The sequence below is a fragment of the Cheilinus undulatus genome, linkage group 11 (assembly GCF_018320785.1).
Source record: "Cheilinus undulatus linkage group 11, ASM1832078v1, whole genome shotgun sequence".
NCBI classification, from domain to species: Eukaryota; Metazoa; Chordata; class Actinopteri; order Labriformes; family Labridae; genus Cheilinus; species Cheilinus undulatus.
In genome coordinates this window covers 48,624,662-48,648,109 of record NC_054875.1, presented here as the reverse complement: position 1 = coordinate 48,648,109, position 23,448 = coordinate 48,624,662, and the positions used below count along the sequence as shown (strand labels likewise).

General features: G+C 41.1%; 1 protein-coding gene across 5 annotated transcripts in view; it reads left to right on the top strand.

The window, feature by feature from the left end:
- gripap1 (GRIP1 associated protein 1) overlaps nt 1-6,560 on the top strand; it is a 71,003-nt gene extending 64,443 nt beyond the window's left edge. For all 5 annotated transcript variants that reach the window (XM_041798869.1, XM_041798870.1, XM_041798868.1 and 2 more), the window contains 2 exons: nt 2,073-2,245; nt 6,008-6,560. In XM_041798869.1, the coding sequence (XP_041654803.1) occupies nt 2,073-2,245; nt 6,008-6,085 (251 nt within the window). In that variant the 3' untranslated portion in view covers nt 6,086-6,560. The remainder of the gene's footprint in view (nt 1-2,072; nt 2,246-6,007) is intronic.
- The last annotated feature ends 16,888 nt before the right edge of the window (nt 6,561-23,448 follow it).

Below are 23,448 nucleotides of genomic sequence, written 5' to 3'. Positions count from 1 at the left end.
TTTGGATCTTTGCTGAGATGTTTCTACACCTTGACTCTATAGAAGGCCTCACAGCCGACAATGATATCAGAGCAAAACCCAAGCCGTGAGGTGGGGATCTGGGGATGGCTACAAAAACATTGAGGCTGCTCTGAAGGTTCCCAAGAGAACAGTGGCCTCCAGAAATCTCAAAAAATTTGGCACATCCTGGACCCCTCCAAAAGTCCTTAGTAAGAGAGGTGACCAAGAACCTGATGGTCACTCTGACTGAGCTCCAGAGATCCTGTGTGGAGGTGGGACAAAGTTCTAGAAGGACAAGCATCACTGCAGCCCCCCACTGATCTGGGCTTTATGGCCTCTCCTCAGTGCAAAAACCACAACAGCCTGCTCCAAACTTCACATGAAAGCCAAGCAGGCTTTCTGAGATATGGAAAACTGTTCTGTGGTCACATGAAACCACAGACGCCGTGTCCTGTGGACTAAGGGGGGGAGGGAGCATCGAGCTTGTTCTCCTGGCTCAGTTCTAAAGCCTGCATCTCTGATGGTATGGCGGTTACATTAGTGCCTATGGCGTGGGCAGCTCTAACATCTGGAAAGGAACTATCAATGCTGGAAAGCAAAGAGAGCTTTTAGAGCAGTGATACTCAACCAGTGGCTCTGGAGCCGCTTTGTGATGATTTGTAATTTTAAATACTATTCCCCCAGAAAACCTTAAAAAAAGGGGAACCTTTTTAGCCAGTTCCACAATTTTTGTCACTTTTTCACCCATTTAAGCTACCTTTTGCCATTACATACCCCATGTTACGCTCTTTTGGCCATTTTGCAGCTTCTTTTTGCCACTTTTCCCCATTTTTTCCACTTTTATCCCACTTCTGCCCATTTTTAACCTTTCTTTTTGCCACTTTCTGTCTAAATAACCTACCTTTTGCCATTAAGTACCGCTTTTTTCCTTTTGTCCCAGATTTTTGTCTCTTCTTTTGGCCACTTTTTCCCAGTTTTGCTCTTTTTCACCATTTTTTTTTCCACTTTTTGTCCATTTAAGCTCCCTTTTGCCATTACATTCCACTTGTTTCCTTTTTTATCCATTTGAGTCAGTTTTCTCTAATTTTATTCCACCCGTAACTCATTTTTTTGTCACTTCTCACCCATTTCGGTTACTTTCTGACCATTTTCCCACTTTTTCTCCCTATTTTCGCCCCTTTTTCACACATTTTTGTTGCTTTAGGACCATTTTTGCCATTTTTAACTTGTTTTTATTGCTACTTCAAGCCGTTTTTGCCACTTTTCACTACTTAGATTGTGGCTGTTGTAAAGGTAGGTATCAGACAAGAATGGGACAATATTCCTCTCTCAAAACTCCACCAGCAGCTTTCCTGGTCAGCCCTAGTCCAGTGCACTGAAAAATCCTGAATGTCTTTTGATTTTGCTGCAAAACGTGGTCCTGGTGTTTCATAATAAAAGGACTTTGACTGTGTTGACTCTTTTTTGTCTAAGCCCCCCTGCCAGAAGCTTTTGGAAGTTTCTCTGTGGTGTCTCTGTCATCTTTTTTTTTTTGTTTTGTTTTGTTTTTTTTGTTTGGTTTTTTTTTGCTGTCTTTGTTTTGTTGAATTCTTATTGCTCAATCAATTATAGATTACAAATAAAGCTCTTATCAAGCAAAGAAGAATTCAGATGTGAACATGATCCAGAAACTCTGCCGTCTTCTGTGGGGCAAAGCTCATTTGAAATAGACAAAGGCGAAATGGAAACTGTTCTGTGGTCGTTATGTTTACTGTTTTTGATTCTTATAGTTTTTGGCATATGGAATAAAATAAATCAAAGACAATAGGACCAGCAGACTCAACAAATCAAATAAATGTTTTTGGGGCCTAAAACAACAAGCAGATAGTAAGCTAATAGCGTTTGTTAGCACTCTGCGTCTCACAGATGCTGGTGAATCTGTGAGGGAGAGGCGTTTGTTTTGGTCTGATAATCTGCTCAGAACATTTTACATTAAGTCTCTAATAGTAGACCAAATTCAAACAGAAAAAAATGTTTTATGGATAATCATAGAGTACATTTTAAACCCTCCTTATCTCCTTGTGTCTCCTCAGACGTGTCTGGCAGCGCGGTCGGGGGTCATGGAGGCTCTCAGGCCGACAGAGGAGGTCTGGGTTCCGTCCTCAGAGATCTGGTGAAACCGGGAGACGAGAACCTGAGAGAGATGAACAAGAAGCTGCAGAACATGCTGGAGGAGCAGCTGACCAAGAACATGCACCTGCAGAAGGTAACAGCACACACTAACAAGATGTCACAACAGACCTCAGGAGTGAGCGCACACTTTCAGCAGCCCTGGTTACTCCATAATTCCTCCATTGATATTTTAGAAAGTCCTGACCCCCTTATTCTTAATCCTGGAACCAGGCCAACCAGCTACCTGAATATTCAGGACTAAAACATTTGATTCAGAGCAAAGACTGACAGGAACATGTGCAGGGATTCTGGGTAGCGTAGTTCATCACCTAGAGAATCTGTAGGTTTGATGTCTGTGAGTTTATAAGCACTGACAGACGGAGTGTGGAGCTAAGTGCAGGGCCAGCGGAGTCCGTGTTTGTCTGAATGCTTTTCAGGGGGTGTAGTTGTGTTTTTGAGGAGTGTAGGAGGATGGATCGCCCAGAGGGAGGTCCACGTTACACACAGACACACTCTCGGTCTGCAGTCACCTTGAAAGAGCAGCAAACTCTTTAAACTTTTAAAGAAGGAGAAGATTTGCTTGTGTTTCACAGTCAGTGAAGTTCTTTCTGTGGATTTGTCTGATCACATGACAATTTGGCATCACTGCAGCGTTTTTACTGAGCGTTCACAAAAGGCTAAAGAGGAGAGAAGGAGAGGAAGATGAAGGTTTAAGGAAATTTGGCTTCAAGATAAAATGACTCATTGGCAGCTGGGAACAATTGGCAGAGATGAACGACTTACAGGAAGAGCAGAAAAAAGCTGTTCAAGTCCCACATGAAATCTGAACGCTACATGGTGCTGAGAATCCCATCAGGGCTCAAAAGTCTTTATAAAACATTTTCACCAAGCTCGTCTTTACCGTGCATGGAAATGAAGTCTGGCTCTGGATGTAAGTTCTCAATCTCTTACATTTAAAGAATGAATGGATAAACTAATATGACTGTGTTTTTCAGGCTGATTAGCTCAGGTTGCTTTTGTATAAAGTCCAGTAGATGGTGATTCAGAGGTTCCAGCAGGTTCAGTTTGCTTTGACACTGCACTTTATCAGATGAAGCAGGTCAGATGTTGAGTCAAAGCCACTCACAGCTGTAGATCAGAGGCTGCTGCCATGTGACATAATGCTGCACTATGACCCAGAAATACACAACAGTACAGTGTCAGGCTTTCTCCTGGCTCAAACCGAGGCAGAGGTGGTCCCATTCTGATCATGCACTCACATCTGCATGTACACTGTGCCCTCAGCTGGCTCATGCAAACACTTAACCCTAACCCTGGGACAGTGTTTCCCATGGATTTTAGGGGACTACGGTGGGGGGGACTGAACTTTGTACGGGGGTCCTGAAGCGTGCCCCTCCTGGGAGAAAAAAGTTGTACATTTCAAAGCTAATAAAGTCAATCTAGTGCACCTAGAGAGCGAATTAAGAGGCTTAATCTGTGAAACATGTTTTTCTCCTTCAAACAGTCTTGTGCAGGGGTGGAAAGAAACTAATTACATTTATTTGAAATCAGTACTTTTACTTAAGTCTGTTTAAACCAGAGTAAATGTACTTTCACCTGAATACAAAACTCGTGCACTCGTGCACTCCATGTGCAGGCACCAGGTGCCTGCACATGGAGAGACAATGATGCCACATCAACGCTCAACAGCTGATGACAGCTGGGCTTCTTTGCTCATGTTTCTGATAAATAGTTGTGTTTGGTGTGATACACATGAGTGAGGTGATCCAACAAGTTAGAGTTCCCCACTGGTACGTTGATTATGGATGCATGTTTTTTGTTGATATCCGATATAACGTACACATTTAAGCTGATACCGACATATTAGCACCTTTTTTATAGTAAATAAAGTAAGCGTCTCTTGTGCAAAGAGGGGCTGAGTCAAGCAGAACTAAAAGAGGAGCAGGGCAGTAGACAGTCTGGTCTGTTTTTAAAATTTGGGACTTCATTCAAAATGTTCAGGACTGACGGTGGGCCCTCTTGTGTGTGGGAACTAGGGCGGAACAATTTTGAAAAAATAACTAAATGTGATGATTTTGACTCATTTTGCAAATTGGAAATGAACTGTTGTATTAAAGGAAATGGTGATTTTATATTATTTTGTTTTATTTTAATTTTATTCAAATTTATTTATCCAGGAGAATCTCATTTACAAGAGTGTAAATAATTCTCATATTTAACAAGGAAAACGTGGTAAAATTAAGAAAGGATTTTTTTAGTTCACTTTTCTAAAAATATGCCACTAGAATGATTACATGATATGTAATGTAAAATGTCTCTGCTGCAAAAAAAGTTTTAAACTGGTAATTTGACATGAATTTCAGGACCCTCTGCAATTTGAAAATTGCAGCAGGCCATATTGTGATTTAATCTAACTTGCGATTAATTGCCCAGCCTTAGTGGGAACCATTTAAATCTGACGGTACAGTTCATGTATCACATATCACATTCAGTCCTGCAGACCACATATTGTGTACCATCGTCTAGTCACTAGGGGTGGGAGAAAAAATCAATACAGCATAGTACCACGATATTTTGTCTGGTGATAAATGGTATCATCTCGTCCACCAAGTATTGATTTTTTTCAATTTCATTGCTAAAATGAACTGAAGTCTATGATGGTGGAAAAATACAATTAATTTTTTGTCTAGTGACATATGTCATAGAGCAGGAGAAAGTTTGTACAATCAATATGGCAGCACCAGGAGGACATTAGGAATGCAAGCAGGGCACAAATAAGATGGACATGACACATGAGGTTTGCAAGAAGTGTTACATGAAAATAAAATACTGCAGAAATTCAACAAACATGAGAGCAAGACTGATGCTAAATCAGCTAAACAGCTGGGAAAAAAGGTATTGATCGCAATATATGGTATTACAATACTCTTTGTACTGCAAAATGTTTAAAATCGCAATAATATCAAATCGTGACCCAAAAATCGTGGGGCCACTAGTGATTCCCACCCGTACTAGTCACACGAAGGAAGAGAAGAGCCTAGAGGCTAGCTTTGCCCCTTTAACAGCTTTTCTTCCTTGTTTTGTAATAAAAAAAAAGCTTTTAATGGAAACAGTAAAATACTACCAAGAAAATACACCGAGTAATGTGCCATTCATGAACGAGCCTGTTTTAGGAAACGGCTCTTTAATGTCACTCACACTAGCTAGCTTCTGCTTATGCACCAGTTTCTTTCCTACATTTTTGTTTTTAAATCCACATTTGAAAAGTCAAACTTGTCCTAAATGAAGAGCCATTTAGGAGCCAGAAGACCAGTTCTTATCTCAAAGCTGAGCCAAATGATCCAGATCTCTAAAAAGAGTCGGATTTCCCATTAGAATGAGAGAGACTGTTTTGGTTCAGATCGCATTCCCACTATGGCTGAATGAACCCTGGTGCATTTGGAGGCACACCAGGACTCCATTTATCAAGCAGACCAGAGTTTGATTCAAACGGACCAGACAGCCCAGATGTGAGGCTCCTGAAACTTAAACCAAAGCAAACAAGGTTGTTGGGCGTTTTAATCAGCTAAATGTTAAACATCCACTTTGGTTTACTAAATATCTTCAAGTTCTCAATGAAACTAAGAAACTGTCGGCTGATATAGATCAATCATGTGTCTAAAATGATTACTGATAGATTAACTGTTAGCTGAAGAACATTAAAAAGTTGCTCCAGACATCAGGAAACTGCTCACTCTTTAATGTTTGACCTTGTTGTAAACTTGTGATAATTCTGTTTGATCAGCAGCGTGAGAAGTCAGAATAAATGTGAAATGTATCTTAGGTACTGTATACTAACTGGAAACTCTTTCTTTAGGATCTGGAGGTTTTATCCCAGGAATTAGTCCGTCTCAGTAAGGAGAGTCCAGCTGGAAGCACAGCCGGGTCGGGATGAGACTATCGCCTGTACCCATCAGTCCATACCCTCCAAAGCACAGCTGGAATATACGGGCTGGGCTCTGACTAACATCTGGAATCTACATCTTTCATTCCTCTTCATGAACCTAAAGCGTGCCGTGGGCGTCAACTACTGTCTGGAGTCATTGCGATATCACAACCTCAGTCTGCCTGCCGGGCTGTGACTAAATGCTGGAATCTGTCCATTTTTTGTTTGTTGGTGTGAATTGAAGAGCGAGTTTTAAAGAAGTAGAAGAAGAAAGAGACGACCAATAGGATGGAAAGTTGGCCTCAGCTCATTTCTGTTGCTATTGAATGTACTGTAATTAGACTGCACCAGTCGGTCCTGGCTACAACCTGGAAATCATGCATTGTAACAGACTGTAAGTCTTTCCTTTAACCAGTTTTTGTCTCTGTCGGGTCATGGCTATGTTCTGGAATCTAACTAATCTAATCTAACTGAATGACTCGTGGCTCTCAGTGTTTGGTAACTCTGTCGTGATCTGGCTATTTCCTGGGCTCTTCCTGCAGCCTGCAACTTCTTCCATACAGATAGATTTAAAACTCTGAGGTTCTCAATGTCACATGACTTTTACTGTTGAGGTGACAGATGAACCGTCGCCAGAGCAAAAGAGCAACAGCAGAATGTGATGAGACAGAAAGCTCTAGGAAAATAAAGGATTAAGGACGGAGATATACATGCTGTTTAACACTCCATGCACTACTGTGGGATACCACTAGAGGGCACATCAGAGCTCATGCTTTAGACAACTTGATGTGTGAGATGTAAACTACAAAAATTAAACCACTTAAGAAAGTTATGATGTCAAAATGAGATCTGAACTTATATTAACATAAAAAAACAATATGAACATCTGATCAGCTAGGACTGATGACTTTTGGTCAGAACACACCGTCTGCACTCCATTTCTCCAACATTTTTCCCCATGCACGCCAAACCTTAACAGCCCTGGTGTTACAGTTTGCAGAGTTACCGTTTTAACCGGTGCCATTCAGCAGAATGCATCCATAGATGTTTTAATTACAGAAAACATTAGGGTCTGTTAGGTCTGTTTAGGAAAAAACACTGCACTGAACATTTTTCCACCCAGAAAGCCTCTGTGTTAGGAACTGTTTTGAAATGCATGCTTCGGGTACATGCTCTTCCAACTCGGCATATCTGTTCAGTTGTTTAGGTCTGCAGGCTTCATCAGAGACGCCAACATATTAAAATAAAACTTGTTGTTTCAGCTGTTTTCCTCTTCAACAGCTGACACACTGTTTTCATGAAGTAAACATATACTGACTGTAGCTTGTGTAATTATCAACCATTAGAAGAATAAAGCTACAGCCATTAATGGGGCTCTATGCAAGATTTAGAAAAAAATCAGTGTAGCGACACCGTTGGCCATTAGGAGAACTACGACAACATGGTGTTGCTCGACGGCATGCTCCTTGCTCATGAACGAGCCTCCAGTTTATCAGCTGATAGACACGCAGACCAAGGTGATTTACCTGCATCATGTAGACAGAGGAGGTAAGTGAAGTGACACTTAAAAGTTCCACAAACTAAAAATGAAAATGAATAAAGTATATTTGAACCTCTAGTGCTGACAAGGCACAAAATTAAATATTGGTTCATATGAGGCGATTAAAAAAGGACGATATTTTCGCAACCATTTCTATGAATTAACAACTTCGCCACTTAGTGCAGCATTGACCAAATTTATTGTCTTTTTACGTGTGTAATGTGTATTGAATGGGACTCGTTTTAGAGCAGAAGCAACAGGGCAAACATTGCTTAGCTCTGATAATGGTGCTTCGACCGTGGATATCAGATAGCTGACATTATGTTTTGAAGATATTTTACGAACTAAGTATCAAAAAATAATCTCAGTGCCAGGAAGCAAGAAAGAGATGCAGTATTATCTGGAAAACACTAAATGAGCAACGTGACATTCTCGTTGTTTGGATAGCATCTTCATAAGCAAGCTAATGTGATGTAGCATATGGTTTATACAATATAAAACACTACATTGTATTTCATGGTCCAGAGTGATGCCTTACCTTTTCAACAGAAAGTCGGCCATCTCTGGATCGGTATTTATCCCGAGCGAAGTTCCCTTCATTTCTCAAATGCTCCACTGATATTTATCCTCGATTTCCCCCTGCGTCTGTCACACTCTCTTTTAGCTTGACAGGCTTCTGCAGATAAAACTATCTTAGTTTTTTTATGTTTTCGCTGAATTTGTGTGAGTGGTTGGGCTGAGCTAGCCGGTGGTTTACTCGTGAAGGCAACCTTCTCTATTACCGTTTCTCTCTCTCTTCTCCATTCAACACGCCGTTGTCAGGTATAAACAGAGCAAGGGGGTGCGCACATTACGTAGTACCCAACGTCACTTCCATTGAGATTTCGCGGAAAATTCTCTGTGAATTCTTCACAGAGAAATGACTCCACAGGCTCATAGAGGCAAACAAGGACAACATAAAGAGCCTCATTCTGTACATCAGGATAAAGTGCACACCATTATATACTCAAAAGTGGGAAATTTTAAAACAAAAATCTTACATAGAGCCCCTTTAACATACAAATTTCCATGCAGTTTTTCTGGTCAGTTCCTCGAATTTATCTTCCAAAATTTGAAGAAAGTCAGTAAAACATCAGGATTCAGTAAGACAGGGAACTCTGGATGGGGAGTGATGCAGGCTGCAGGCACCTGTGAGCTGCTATCCTACATCAGAAATGTCCTGCAGAAGAGCTGATGAGTCCAACTCCTGACAGCAGCAGCTCTCCAGGTTCATGGGCTCACAGTTTACACACCTACACCACCAGGAAACTCAGGATCCCTCATGCTAACCGGTCTCCACTTAAGTTTCTCTCTCACTGACTCTCGGTGTGCACAAGTTCCTCTGGACTAAAAGTTTCCAAAGGAAACGGCAAGTCATTCGAGTCTAAATGGTTCATTTTAACGTAGTTGTAGCTGAGCTTCTTGTTGTTTCCTCAGACCAAACAGCTGATCAGATACACTGAGGCGGAAGAACACATAACCGAAAATTAGATTGCAAAATAGTGCTAAAGACAGAGGCTTTCTGGGTGAAAAAGAAATTGCTTGAGAAGATTTAAATACAGCACACATTTTATATAACACTGTTTTTGGCCTGTTTTTCGCTAACTTAAGCAGAGAAACTGTATCCATCTAAAGTGCTGTATAGCCTAGCTTCTCCAAGAGCGTCATACATAAAGGGGCAACGCTCACTGAAATCTCTGGTGGATAATGCCACTACTCTCACCAGGTACTGTATACAACCCAACTTTAAAAATACAGAAATATCCCTTTAACTGTAAACCACTTTTTCTCTTATATAGATGAATTTCATAAAGAGAGGGTGAAAGGTTGGTCTGTTATACACCTGCAAGCTTCTTGCAGAGCACTCTGGGAGCATTTTCACAGCGATGATGAACGGTGTTGTCATTTTGAACCAGCTCTCCTCCCTCATTCAGTAAAATTCATCTATGAAATGGAAACAGTGGTTTATTGTTGAGCAAAGACACTTGGAGTGCAGGAAGCAGTGGAGGTGGGCGGAGCTTAGCAGGCTTGGATGGGTTCATACTGCGATTGTTTCTTGACTGTTTGAAATTGTGGCCTCCACTTCCTCTCTCCCCAATCCTAGCAAACATGGACGCCACTACTAGCATCCATGTCACTATGATTTTTGAAGACGTGCACCGCCAAGGCGCCAAGCGGATGCAGGGGAAGCGTGTCATCCATCATGCACACGTGCAGTTGACAGCACATGTGTCTCCGTCCTCAGCAGGATTTGAGAAGGAGCAGAGATTTCTTTAAAACATCCGAGCGTTGCGTTTCCTCATACCTCGTAGTTTCACATTTTTACTCGTGGATTGCTCTGCTAGTTTGAGCTAATGTTCGAGTACAGCAGCATTTATTTGCAGAGTGTTTGAAGCAGAGCGAGGTGGATCTAATGCTCTGTTAAAACCTGGTTTGGTTTTTTTAAGATAATGTGCAGACGACTTTACTTTCCCTCAGACGCGCCGCTGCATCTGCAAAAATCAGCAACAGAGAAGCTTAGCATGAAATGTCTCCAATTTTGCATTGCTACAGAAAGAAAGTTTCTTTAAACAGGATGAACTTTCTGTTTCTAACCTCAAACTTGAGCTTCAACCCCGTGGATTTGAAAAGTTTGTTTTTGGATCACAATTACCAATTACTTTATTCTCTCAACTTTCTGCTTTTTTCACATTTAGAGAAAATAAACTCTGCAGGTTTTCTAGCTGACTTTCAGAGCCGCTCCTGGCTACGTCCTGGGCAGGTTTGGTTTTTGGATATCTGATTCTGAAACAGATTTAAAGACGGATTTGCTGATCAGTTAGGTTTCCTTTGACACGCCTCAGTCTGCTCTCAGAATATAAAAGAACAAACTTTACTTCCTTTCTGTCTCCTGGTTTATTTTGTTGAAATTTGAACGCTAAATCTGACAGTTTTGAAGCTTTTGCACAAATGCTTTGGACTGTAAAATAGATTTCAGTTCCTGTTTTTTAATTGAACATCTAAATATGAGTCATTTACCATTTTCAACATTGATTTCAGAGTCAGATATCCTAAAGCTGGCATAGATCTCTGAGCGCCTTTCACAGCTGTCTGTCTTAACTTTCTCTGACTTTTATGTCTTTGTTTTGCTCTCAAGTTTTCACTTGAACCTTCTCTGCATGTTCCGTTTTTATTTATTACTTCATAAGAAAACTATCACAGACTTTCTTCAGAAGAAAATGAAAAGTTTGGGTTTATTTTGATTTTTTTTTTAAAGCATGAAAATCAAATATGTGGGAAAATATTTTTATAATTAGCTTTATTTTTTACTTTCAGGGTAAAAAAGTACAATGACAAGCTTGTTTTGTGTTCTTTTTATTTGATTGTTTTGATTTGGTTCGATCTCTGAGGCAGTAAAGCTCTTAGGAAGCTAAAAAATCGACCAGAATCCCACAGCGGCCATGTTTCAGTGATGTCACACTCATAGATAGAGCTACAGAGCTACCATAGGTTGTTTGCAGTCACATGATCATGAAGGGTCATGAATGAATGGGAGCAGAGTAAAGTTAGTACTTTATAGCTCTAAATTTCTACATACACTGAGTACGATCCCTACACTTTAGCAAAAAGTCATTTTTACCACAGTTCAGCAAATTTACCTGGTGAAGAGGCGATCAGTATCACAAACACTCAGTCCTGCAGACTTCCTAGCATCTACCATAGTCCATCCATTCTTCTACGGAGCTAAGACCTAGCTAAACCCCCTTATACATAAACATAAACAAATTAAGACGTACATCAGTAAACGGGTGCTGGATCCATTTCAACTTAGCAAGTCTGAGGAGGAGCATGCTGGCTAGAAACGGCGCCTGTTGAAAGTAAATGTTTGATGTGGGAGCTTCCTGGTGTGCAGACCTCTCTACTTTTAGCCAAGCCGCCTCACAAATAAAAACTCCTGTTTTTGTCACTAACATACTTTCAAATTGAGACAGCGATATCCTACCAACTGAATAAACCTTGTGAGAAACTGAGGAATGATGAGCCATTCACAAACGAGCCTGTTCTAGGAAACGGCTCTTTAAAGTCCCTGTAAAGTGAAATCCAACATTGGTGTCTGAACACACTGGATATGTTGGAATAATAAAGTCATGAGCAGTTCATCTCAGTACGGTCTGTTGTTAGCTGATGTTAGTCAGGGATCAGGCTAATTGCTGGAGGGCTCGGCTGTTTTTCACTTGAACCAGATGCTGTAGGAACAGACATCTTACCTGCTAAAGGTGTTTTAATTCATATTTCACCGTGTTTAGTCCTGGATGATTAAAAAAAGCAGAGCGTGGCTTTGTCTCTCTCAAAGCAGCAACAGTTTAATCCCTCCTGTCTTTTAGCGTTGCTGTGCTAAAGTTTGGTAAAGTGTCTGATGATAAACACAGTCTATTCCAGCTAAGTCTGTTACAATAAAAGCCTCCAATGTCAGTCATCATAGAAGACTTTTATTTTGAAGAGCAACATCAGGATATTGAGTGTTTACCAGCAACTTAAAAATGGTGGAGAGACTTAACTTCAAATTACTCAGAATATGAGAATTTAGGAATACCTGAAGAGTCAAATGTGGGATGAGAAAATTAAATCAAGTTGTAGCATTTCTTTTTTTTATTTGGGAGGATCATGTTTCTTGTGAGTGGGCGTGGCTTCAGCTCATTCAGTGGGCACGCCTACACCATCCTAGAGCAGATTTTACTGCCTTAACTTTCTTTATATGAAGCAGAATTTTATAAACTTAGAGATGTTTTTCATGACTGAAATTTGGCCTGGTGGTCCATAACTCAGCGACCTGTCATACAACAGACCTAAATACAGATTTTTTTAATCAGTTTCCTTTCCTCCATCCTCTGTCGTTGTTTAATACACATTTAAAAGACTGTAAGAAAATCAGTGAGCCAGCACTGTGACGCAGCTCGCCCAGGCTTTAGACAGAGACTTTTTAAAATTCCTGCTTGCTGTCGTTTCCCTTTGAATGCTTGGCATGGTTGTAAACCGCTAAAAAATGGCATTTTTGAAGGCATTTCTCTATGCAGAAATCTCTACTTGCCCCCCATCTGGAGATCTCTGCAGCTGCGTGACGTCATCTGTTAAGAGCTTCAAATAAAGACTGATGTCTTTAATAAAAGCCCTTTTAATCATGATGATGATTATTAAACATAGATGTCGGCAGATGTGGCTGAATGCTATCGAACGTTTCTAAATACAAAATTTCGTCCAATCCCTTTCAAGATTTTCAGTACCTGTTGTCTTTGTCAGGATTTGTAAAGATCAAATAAAAGATTTGAAGTTTTTTTGACAAAATATAAAGCAGTTAAACATGAAACCAAGTTTTAAAATCCCCACCTGTGGCCCCACAGGAGCATGACCCCTGTGGGATTCTGGTCTCTCGTCCTCGTCTTTTTCCTTTTGATAACACACCGTCTTTCCCCAGGGCTGTGTCTACATCCTGGATCACATGTCTGTAATTTTTCTTGCACTTTTATTTCCCCATCCCTTTTTGGGATGCATTAAAAAAAAAAAAGTGAAGCTCGTCAGCTCTGTCGCCTTTCCTGTGACCGAGCTCCTTCATTATTCCTGCCGGGCCGGGTCTACTTCCTGCTAAAAGAGCATATCTTTGTGTTATTTGACTGTATCTTAATCTTAAAAATGTATGAAGATTATGTCTGACAGGAAGCCACACACCTGTCTGCTCTGCCTTCGTTTTTCCTCCTGGACACTGACTATGTCCTGGATTTAATGTCTGCTGCAAGCTGCTTCTGGTGCCTGGGATGTGACTATATCCTGGACATTTAGCTTGTAGCAGAGTGTGCATTTTATGTTGTACCTGCCTGTAAATTTCTGCTTGATTTTTGTTTGTACACTGCACATAATAATGATTTTTTTTACAGTGCAGCTTTGACTTTTAAGGGAGTCTTAAGAAGCTTTTCTTGAACTGAATTAAACCAAACTTCAGGACATTATCACTATTCCGTACATCTTTTAAAGAAGAGGAAAATACGAGCGTGAGATGACACTAACATGACTGTAAAAGATTTTATTTTATAGAAGAAAAGTCCTAAAGATGAGAGAGCTGCACTGTAAAAACTCCCAAAGGATCGGTCTATGTGCTGGGCAGAGACCGGCCTCATGCTTTGTTTTGTTTGTAATGTTTGAGTCTGTATATATTCACGCGCTGTGACAAGAATTCTAACTGTATGAAGAATCAAAAACTGATCTATTTATGAGACTGATATGATCATGACGCTAATTATTGTAACAACGAGGAAAATATAAAATATTGTCTGAAGACGAAGACGCCGTGTCTGTGATTTTTTTTTTTCTGCTCGCTGAAAAGTTTTAAATGTTCAGAATTCAAAAAAAGTTAGATGGTTCTATAGGAGTCCTGATAAACCCAGAGACTGGATCCCTGATAAACCCAGAGACTGGACCCTGATAAACCCAGAGACTGGACCTTGATAAACCCAGACTGGACCCTCATAGACCCAGAGACTGGACCCCTGATAAACCCAGAGACTGGACCCTGATAAACCCAGAGACTGGACCCTCATAGACCCAGAGACTGGATCCTGATAAACCCAGAGACTGGACCCCTGATAAACCCTGAGACTGGACCCCTGATAAATACAGAGACTGGACCCCTGATAAATACAGAGACTGGACCCCTGATAAACCCTGAGACTGGACCCCTGATAAATACAGAGACTGGACCCCTGATAAATACAGAGACTGGACCCTGATAAACCCAGAGACTGGACCTTGATAAACCCAGAGAATGGACCCCTGATAAACCCAGAGACTGGACCTTGATAAACCAAGAGACTGGACCCTTATAGACCCAGAGACTGGACCCTGATTTCTACCCCATTTTTGCCCATTTTTTGGGCCACTTTTTGTCCATTTTGGTGATTTCTTTATGTGATTTTTTGCTGATTGTTTCAGTGTTTTGCCATTTCTTCACCTATTTTTGCCCATTTTTGTTGACTTTTCACCCATTTATTTCCCTTTATGCTGCTTTTTGCCTCCACAGAATGAATGGGCACACATTCCCACAGAACCACTCCATAATCTTGAGGAAAGCCGTCCAAGAAGAGTCCTCTGTTTCTGATGGGGTCCATGGATGTTTCATTAGGTTTTAGACATCAGTCCTCTTTTTCTACTGCTGCTCTGAGGAGGAAATTCTTCTGGGACGGGTTTATTATAAATTAAATCTATTTATAATTATGTAAGGATGGATATATCAGTCATGTGTCAATGAGTGTAGTGTTAAAAGCAAACCCAGCTGGTGGATTGAGAGAGGAGGGAGATGAACCCAGGTGTGCACGGTTTACTGATCACTGGTGTCCTTATGAACCACTGAGTGATGAAATGAAGGCTGGCCACTCACCAGACTGTTTAAAATCTTAACAGAAATGAAAATACAACCATCTCACCATGCTGTAAAGAAATAAATTACAAAATTCTTCACATAAAAACACCCAGGCTTCATAGTAATGGAAATAACAGAAAATAAAATGTTACTGCTTCTAATCATGACTTTGTCAGCCATTATCCCTCTTCAGGGCTCTGTCTACTTCCTGGACTTTAAGTTAGACCTCCAAAATAAAAGTTTTCTCATTAAATCGTCTAAAGTTGAACAAAGTTTGCTCCTCTTGTTCTCTTCTAATCTCTGCAGGTTACCGTACATCAGCTCTGTGGTTTGACTCCACCCCCCTCCCTCTGTCCCACAATCCTCTCTGTTGTTGTTGAGTAAAGTTTTCTGATGGAGGTCGAGTTCGGGGTTTCTCAGCGGGGGAGGCGCCGCCGTGCTCAGCGCTAATTAGCTGTCCGTTACTTCCTGTCCCGCTGAGAGAGGCGGATTAGAGAGGTGACCGTTCGCCGCTGACGGGGTCCGCCTTAACCAGATAGCGTCTGATTGGTCGGGTCGGGGGGTTAATTGAAGGGGAGGAAGTGATGAGCTCTTTAAAATGTGATTTTAATTAAAGGGAGACTTGGAGGGAGACGGACTGTTCTGGTTCTCTGAAAGCGTTTAATAACGATGGATTTTCTCTGAATCCTCTTCAACTTTATTTCACAACTTCTGTTTTTATATTTCACAGGATTGGGCAGCCTCTCAGACACAGGCTCCGTTTTTAGATCCTCTCCATGTTTGCTGGAAAATCATAAGTCCACATTCCTATCTGCTTTTGTTTCTTGTCTTGAGATGAAAACTTGAAGTCTAGCATGTGCGTCGGATCAACTGTGCAAAAAGGGTTTTTAGTGGTTGTAGCTGTAGTGACAGTAAAGCTCCAGTACAAGTTTAAGTCCATCTACAACCCCAATTCCAAAAAAGTTAGGATGCTGTGTGAAATACAAATAAAAACATAAGTCAATAATGGTCAATTCTCATAAACACATTTTATTCTCAGTAGAGCATGCTGAGAAATTTTATCATTTCATGAAGGGACTGGACCCCTGATAAACCCAGAGAATGACCCCTGATAAACCCAGAGAATGACCCCTGATCAACCCAGAGAATGGCCCCTGATAAACCCAGAGAATGGCCCCTGATAAACCCAGAGAATGGCCCCTGATAAACCCAGAGAATGGCCCCTGATAAACCCAGAGACTGGACCCCTGATAAACCCAGAGAATGGACCCCGATAAACCCAGAGAATGGACCCTGATAAATCTAAAGAATGGACCCTGATAAACCCAGAGAATGGACCCTGATAAATCCAGACAATGGACCCTGATAAACCCAGAGACTGGACCTTGATAAACCTAGAGAATGGACCCTGATAAACCCAGAGAATGGACCCTGATAAACCCAGAGAATGGACCCTGATAAATCTAAAGAATGGACCCTGATAAACCCAGAGACTGGACCCTGATAAACCCAGAGAATGGACCTTGATAAACCTAGAGAATGACCCCTAATAGACCCAAAGAATGGACCCTGATAAACCCAAAGAATGGACCCTGATAAACCCAGAAAAATATGAGCTCATTTTGAATTTGATGGCAGCAACACATTTCAAAAAAGTAGGTACAAAGGCTGGGAAAGTAAAAGTATTAATCAAAAACAACTGGAGGAGCATTTTGCAGGTAATTAGGTTAATTAGCAACAGCTCAGTCACATGACTGGGTATAAAAGGAGTGAGTCAAAACTGGATCATGGAGAGAAGAAGCCATATGTGAACAGGATCCAGAAACACCGCCATCTTCTCTGGATAAAAGCTCACTTACAATGGTCAGAAGCGAAATGGATAACTGTTCTGTGGTCAGTTGAATCAAAATCTGAATTTCCGTTTAGAAACCACAGACATTGTTAGATTAATGGGAGAGGCGCCTGATGTTGATGATGTTTGCTAGGGGCCTCTAAAACACTAAAACCAGCCCTGATAAAAATCAAATTAATAATGAATGTTTAACCGTTTATTCGCCTAAATGCACATATCCTATTTCTACATAGCGAGTTACCCGTCTAGGCCTTGTAGGACTTTATTTCGCTGCAGTACCTTCAGAGTTTTGTTCGTTTTGACGACAATCATTTTAAAAATGTGACCAAAGCCAGATAAAGTTCCTGCAAGTCGGCATTCCTGTGGTTGAGAAAAATGGATACAAAGTCATTTTCTTCAAAATGATCATTTTTCGTTTTTTTCTAATTTTATGCAAGTCCGACATTTAAACTACTCACCCGATGAAAAAAGTAACACAAATGTGATATTTAAAAGCCTTAATTTTGTGTTTTAAAATGCGCTGTTTTCAGACTTCCTGCAGGGAGATTGAGGGGAGGGGAAAAAGAAACTGCTGGGGGATAATTGGCCACTCAGCCTGCCATTGTTCCCAGTTTCTCCCATTGAGATGGACAATAACAAACATGGCTCAAACGCCACCCCTCTCCCTGCACATAACTACAGCTGTTTCTAGTTATCACCTTTATCAACAAGCCTCAAGATTCACCCTGCAGCGAAGAAAAGTAGAAGAGACGATGAAGAAGCGGCAGGAATTATCAACAGACTTGGGATGATTTCAGGATCACTCGACACTGAAAGTTTGATGACGGCGGATTTCCTGTGGCAACATTTTGATGAGCGTCACCAGTCAGATTCAGAAGCTTTGTTTGGGTGGACTTTATGTAAATGTGGCTCTATTGTTCACGCCCATTACCTGGCCTGCCTGAAGGTAGGAAAGTCCTGAAACTTTGAGCCTGGTTTTCTCAGAACAAACAGGAACTAGAAGTTAACATTTAAATGAGCAGATCTTTGTAAAATATGATCAGAGTAAGGTGTGTGTGATACAGCATATGAAAGCTTGGAATCTACACTTTCATAATGTGTAAAAAAGTCAAAAATGACCTCGGACGACCTGCAGGGGTTTGGTTTCAAATGTCGACCCCGTTCCTGTTAGCCTTTAGCTCAGAGCCTCACAGAGACCAGGCCCGTCGTCTTTCAGCTCCTCTTCTCACTCTGACCTCCTTCTTTCTCTCCTCTTCTCCCCTTTCATCATTCATCCTCTAATCTCTCCTTTCATTTCACCTCCTGCCCCGTTCACCGCCCCGTCGTCCTCTCTTTATCTCCTCATTTAATCCCCTTCTCTCCTTTCCTTTCATCTCCTCTTTCTGACCCCTACTCTCCTTTCTCCTCTTTCTCTTCGTCCTCATCTTCAGTCTTTTTCTCCTCCTCTCTCCTTTCATCTGTCCTTTTCACCTCCTCCTGAACTGAAATTTTCCACTGCTGTCTGTCTGTGCAAAGAAGAATTTCAGTTTGTGTTTCTGTGCAGCAGGGACTTAAGTTAATTTAGACTTTTACCGTAAATCTCATCATAAGACCCACAGTGCTGAAAAGTATTCACCCCCCTCGAATATTTTACTCTTTCATTGATTTTATAAATCTATCATAGTCAATATAAATTTTCTTTTTGGCAAAAAAAAATCTACAAAAAATCCTCTTTCATGTCAAAGTTTAAAAAAAAATCTATTAAGAAATGTCAAATAAAAATCTGTAATATAGTGTAAGTGACTGCATAAATATTCATCTCATTTAAAGTGACTGACCTAATCCAACAGAGGTCCAGACAGTTAGTGCTAGTAGTCCCACAGGTAGTGATTGTAGTATAAAGACACCTGTGTCTGGAAAGTCAGTATTCATGGCTACCATTATACCATGAAGACAAAAGAACACTCCAGAGAAAATGTGACTGAAAAGTCTTAGTCGGGGGATGGAGACTAAAACATTCCCAAGTCTCAGAGTTCAGTTAAATCCATCATGAAGAAATGAAGGAGCATGTCACATGTGTAAATCCGCCTTGATCAGACCATCCTCACAAGCTGAGTGGGCGTGCAAGAAGGACAATAGTGAGAGAGGACAGCTTCAGCAGCATCAGATAACACTGACATCACCACAAACACATCATCCCCACTGTGAAGCACGGTGGTGGCAGCATCATGCTGTGGGGATGCTTCTCAGCAGCAAATATAGAAAAATCCTGGAGGACAGTCTTCTCCAGTCTGGCAGAGAACTACAGCTTGTGAGAAGTAAGACAATGAGCCGAAGCATACAGAGAAAGCTACACAGAAATGGTTTAAGACAACAAGGGGAATGTTCTGGAGAGGCCGAATCAAAGCCCAGACCTCAGTCCAAATGAAAAGGACTGTTCAGTCCTGATCCCTGTGCAACCTGACAGAGCTTGAGCAGTTTAGCAAAGAAGAAGAAAGCAAAGAAAGCCAACGGTGACTCTACTAAATACTGACTAGAAGGGGGGAATATTTATGCAGTCTCTTATTTTACATTAAATATTTTTATTTAATTAACATTACTTCATAGAAATCTGTTTTTACTTCGACATTAAAGAGTGTTTTTTTTTTGTCAAAGAAAGCAAAATTCTGTTGACCATGATTGATTTATAAAATCAATAAAAGTGTAAAACATCCAAGGGGGTGAAAACTTTGTATTTCTTGCCATAAATATGAAGCTGCAGTAGGTTTCATTCTTTCTGGAGTCAAACTGCATGGGAATGTAGGAAATTATTGACATAAATGTTGTTATTTCACGTGATCAAATTAAAATAACTTTGTAAATAAAGCCCAAATTCCAAAAAAAGTTGGGTTTAAAAGAAGAGGGGATGCTACTCAGTGGTAAATACAGCCCTGTCCAAACTTTTTTACCTAGGTCATGTGATTGGACAGGTTTGTTTGTTTGTTTGTTTGTTTGTTAGCAACATAACTCAAAAAGTTGGGGACAGATTTTCATGACATTCTCAGGAAATGTCAGGAATGGCATAAGGAAGAACTGATTAGATTTTGGGACTGATCTGGATCACCGTCTGGATCCAGGAATTTTTTAAAGGATTCTGTACTATTGGGAGATAGGGCTAATGGTGGAGGTCTGCGCTGTTACCACTTTACACCAGGAGATGGCGGACATGAGTAACTTCAATCCCAGCAGCATTTTTGGGTGTGTTTCTATTCAAAGTTTTGGAGTTTATAGAGTTTGAAAGACGCCCGCCTGGTTGAGGAGACAAGTCAGAGCGCAACAGCGAGAAAGACAGCGAATTGTAGCGAGAATACTCACAATGCTGGGAGGAATAGAGGAATATTCCCCCTCTGCCATGACTTCCAGTTGTCCAGTAAGACTATGGGTGCTTCCACCATGATGGTCCACACGTAGTGAAACCAATGCTTTGCTTCACCATGTCTCCACCCCACCAGGGAGGGAGTTATCAGCAAATTCAATTTTGGGAGTGATCCGGATCACCGTCTGGATCCAGGAATGTTTTTAAAGGATTCTTCACTATTGGGAGATAGGGCTGATGGCAGAGGTCTGCATTCTCTGAGTGCTTTTCTAGTTTGAGATGTGTTGCTGCCATCAGATTCAAAACAAGCTAAAAATACTCAGGAAAATATTTTTTCCTTAAACGATAAAATGCCTCAGTGTAAACATAGGATATGTTGTTTATGTGACTAAAATATGGGCATTGTATCCTTGTTTACATTTTGCACAGCGTCCCAACTTTTTTGAGGCCCTGTGGGGCAGAATCAGAGGAGAGATGATCGTTGCAGACCTGGAACCCTCACCGCTCATGGATCTCTGCAGCGGCTGTGAAGAAAGAAAGCAATTAGCCAGAACACGCTGGCTCCTGATTGGTCATTTCTTCAGGCAGCTGCTGGTCATTCATTTTAGAGTAAAAGTCTTAAAGCATTGAACAACCCTTTAATGTGGGCGTGGCTTCACCTGTAGCAGAAAGAGTTATTTTAAACCAATAAATAAATAAATAAATAAACAGAGGAAGTTCATATCTGGCGCCATGACACCTGTTATCTCCCTAAAGCTCCAGGTGAGTTCGAATGTTGAGCTCACTCCAACTCCTCAGCAGCAGCTCTGAAAAAACAGCAGAATAACAAACAAGAGAGAAATGAGAGAAGAAAGTAATGAAACTGAGACAGAAAAGAAATGAAGAAAGGACAAACAGCGCAGAGAAAGAGTGAAGTGTGTTTGTGTAATCAGACCCGGGGCTGTTTCTCCTCCACGGCGCTCTGATTGGACTCGGACGTGTCCGTTAATGTATGTGTATGCCGCAGTGCTACGGCTCTCTCTCCTCCCACTCTGGAGCTAAAAACAAACTCAGCGGCTCTCATTACACACACCGAGAGTCCCGATCGATAGGGGGGGCCTCTGGGGGCCCGCTCTGCTCCGTGTGTGTGTTACTTTGGTCTGTTAAAGGCTGTGAGTGTGAAGTTGACGTGAGGTCAGCCAAAAACAAAACACAGGAGATGCTGCGTTTACTGCCCTCCTGCATGATGAGTTCACTGAACATTTGCTCAGAAACATTTAATTCACCTTGGGAGGGCCCCATTCTCAGGGGCCCTGACGTTTCAGAGGGCGGGTCTGACCAGGAGAACGGTGACGTGTAGAAGACAGAGTCTGGAGCTGTTAAGGAGTGAAGCCATAAATAAAAGAGTCATCTGCATATTCATCAACACTTCCTACAGACAATTACTGAAATATAAGGCAGGGGTGGGCAACATGTGGCCCTCCTCTTTACTCAATATGGCCCCAAATTCAATTTTAAATACCAGTAAATTATAGACGTGAAAACGTGACGAAATCTGCCATGAAAACATGAAAAGCAAAAATACATAATCCTTGATTTCTGGATTGAAATTAGCAGATAAAATTGGCTGTAGTTGCTTCTAGAAAACTTGTTATTGTGCATCTCTAGATACGGGGGGGCTAGAAGGTTTTAGAAGGAACATGATCAGACAAGTTCACCTTGTTGGATAGATATTTGTTTCTCTTTGTATATTGAACTAAAAAACTCACTAGAAATCTGCATCTGGAGTAATTTGAGTTCATAAACTCACCAGGAGGCCGCCATGGTTTGGTCCACGCTGGTGCTGTGATGTCACAGTGCCACAGCGCTCCTCGCCGTTCCTCTGCAGTAACCGCTGTTTCAGACTGACCGACTGGTTTGTAGCATCTGACCAATCGCAAACATGGAGAAACCCTGCAGAGCAGCATATTTCTCAATGGAGGAACAGACAACCATTCTTAAAATATATGAGGAATTTAAAGCAATCATCCAGAAAACCTTAAAAAAGGGGCAGAGCTTCCTCAGTGAATTTAGTGTTGTAATATTAATTCCTCACTGGAATTCCTCAAGAAGAAAAGTTTAATTTTGAGGTGAAATACCATAGAATAAGGAAAAAAATCACGGAATAATATTGAAATAAATGGCAAATCTTGTGCTCTCTAGTCTCCAGAAGCTCAGGCCTGCTCTTCTCTTCAGTAAGTCTTCTAGTCAGCGATGGTGCACGCCGTCAGGTGACAGCGAAGCTGCAGAGTATTTGGTGGAATTAGGTCTGCAAAGGTTTCACCAAAGGAGACTTTAAATGCAGCATCAGCAAATCAGTCAGCAGCATGAACAGTGAGGTAAAGTCAGTGAAAAGATCACAACAAATGACAGAGAACAGAAACAAACTCAGAAATATTCCCTGAAGCCACATGAGGCTGCAGACCTTTATTAAACATAAAGCTCTAAAATGCAGAGCTAAAGGGTAAAAGTTCACTTATGTAACATGTGCGTGAGAGAAAAAGTGTTTAACAGTAAACTGAGGTATTTAAGGATGCAGAGGATAAATAAATGAAATGTGTTGTTAGGTTTTATGGGTATAAATCAGCTGATTTATCTTCTCCGTGCTCTATTATGTACTGAGAGTGTCAGATTTAAACTCCACAGAGAGCTCTGCATGTACACTATAGAATATTTAACCATGGCATGATGAACTCAGTGTTATTTAAGGATAGCAGTCTTTATCATGGGTCATAACATGGACAGAAACTAACCACAGCTCTTTGCAGTAAAATATTTATCATCCTGCAAACAAAGCATCAAAAACACAGCAGAGCATTTAATTTTCATGTTTCAGTCCTTCTCCACCTTTTAACACAATCCACCGTGGTCTAAATCTGGGGCTCTCAACCTTTCCAGTCCATGACCCCCAAAATAAAGGTGCCAGAGACAAGAGACCCCCACTGGACCTGAAGGTGGTTCAACACGGCCATGCACATTCAAGATGGTCATCTGCAGACAAGGTCACCCATAAGGGAGGTAAATGGGAGAGCTTTCTGGGGCCCAGCCAAACTGGGGGACCATGGAGGTCAGAAAAACCATGACCCATTATAAAGTTATGCTGTGATATCCATAATTTATGATTAACCTGAAAAATAACCACTCTGATCAAAGAAACAAATATCTTTTTAAATCATGTGTGTAGTAAATAGCCTTCTTAACA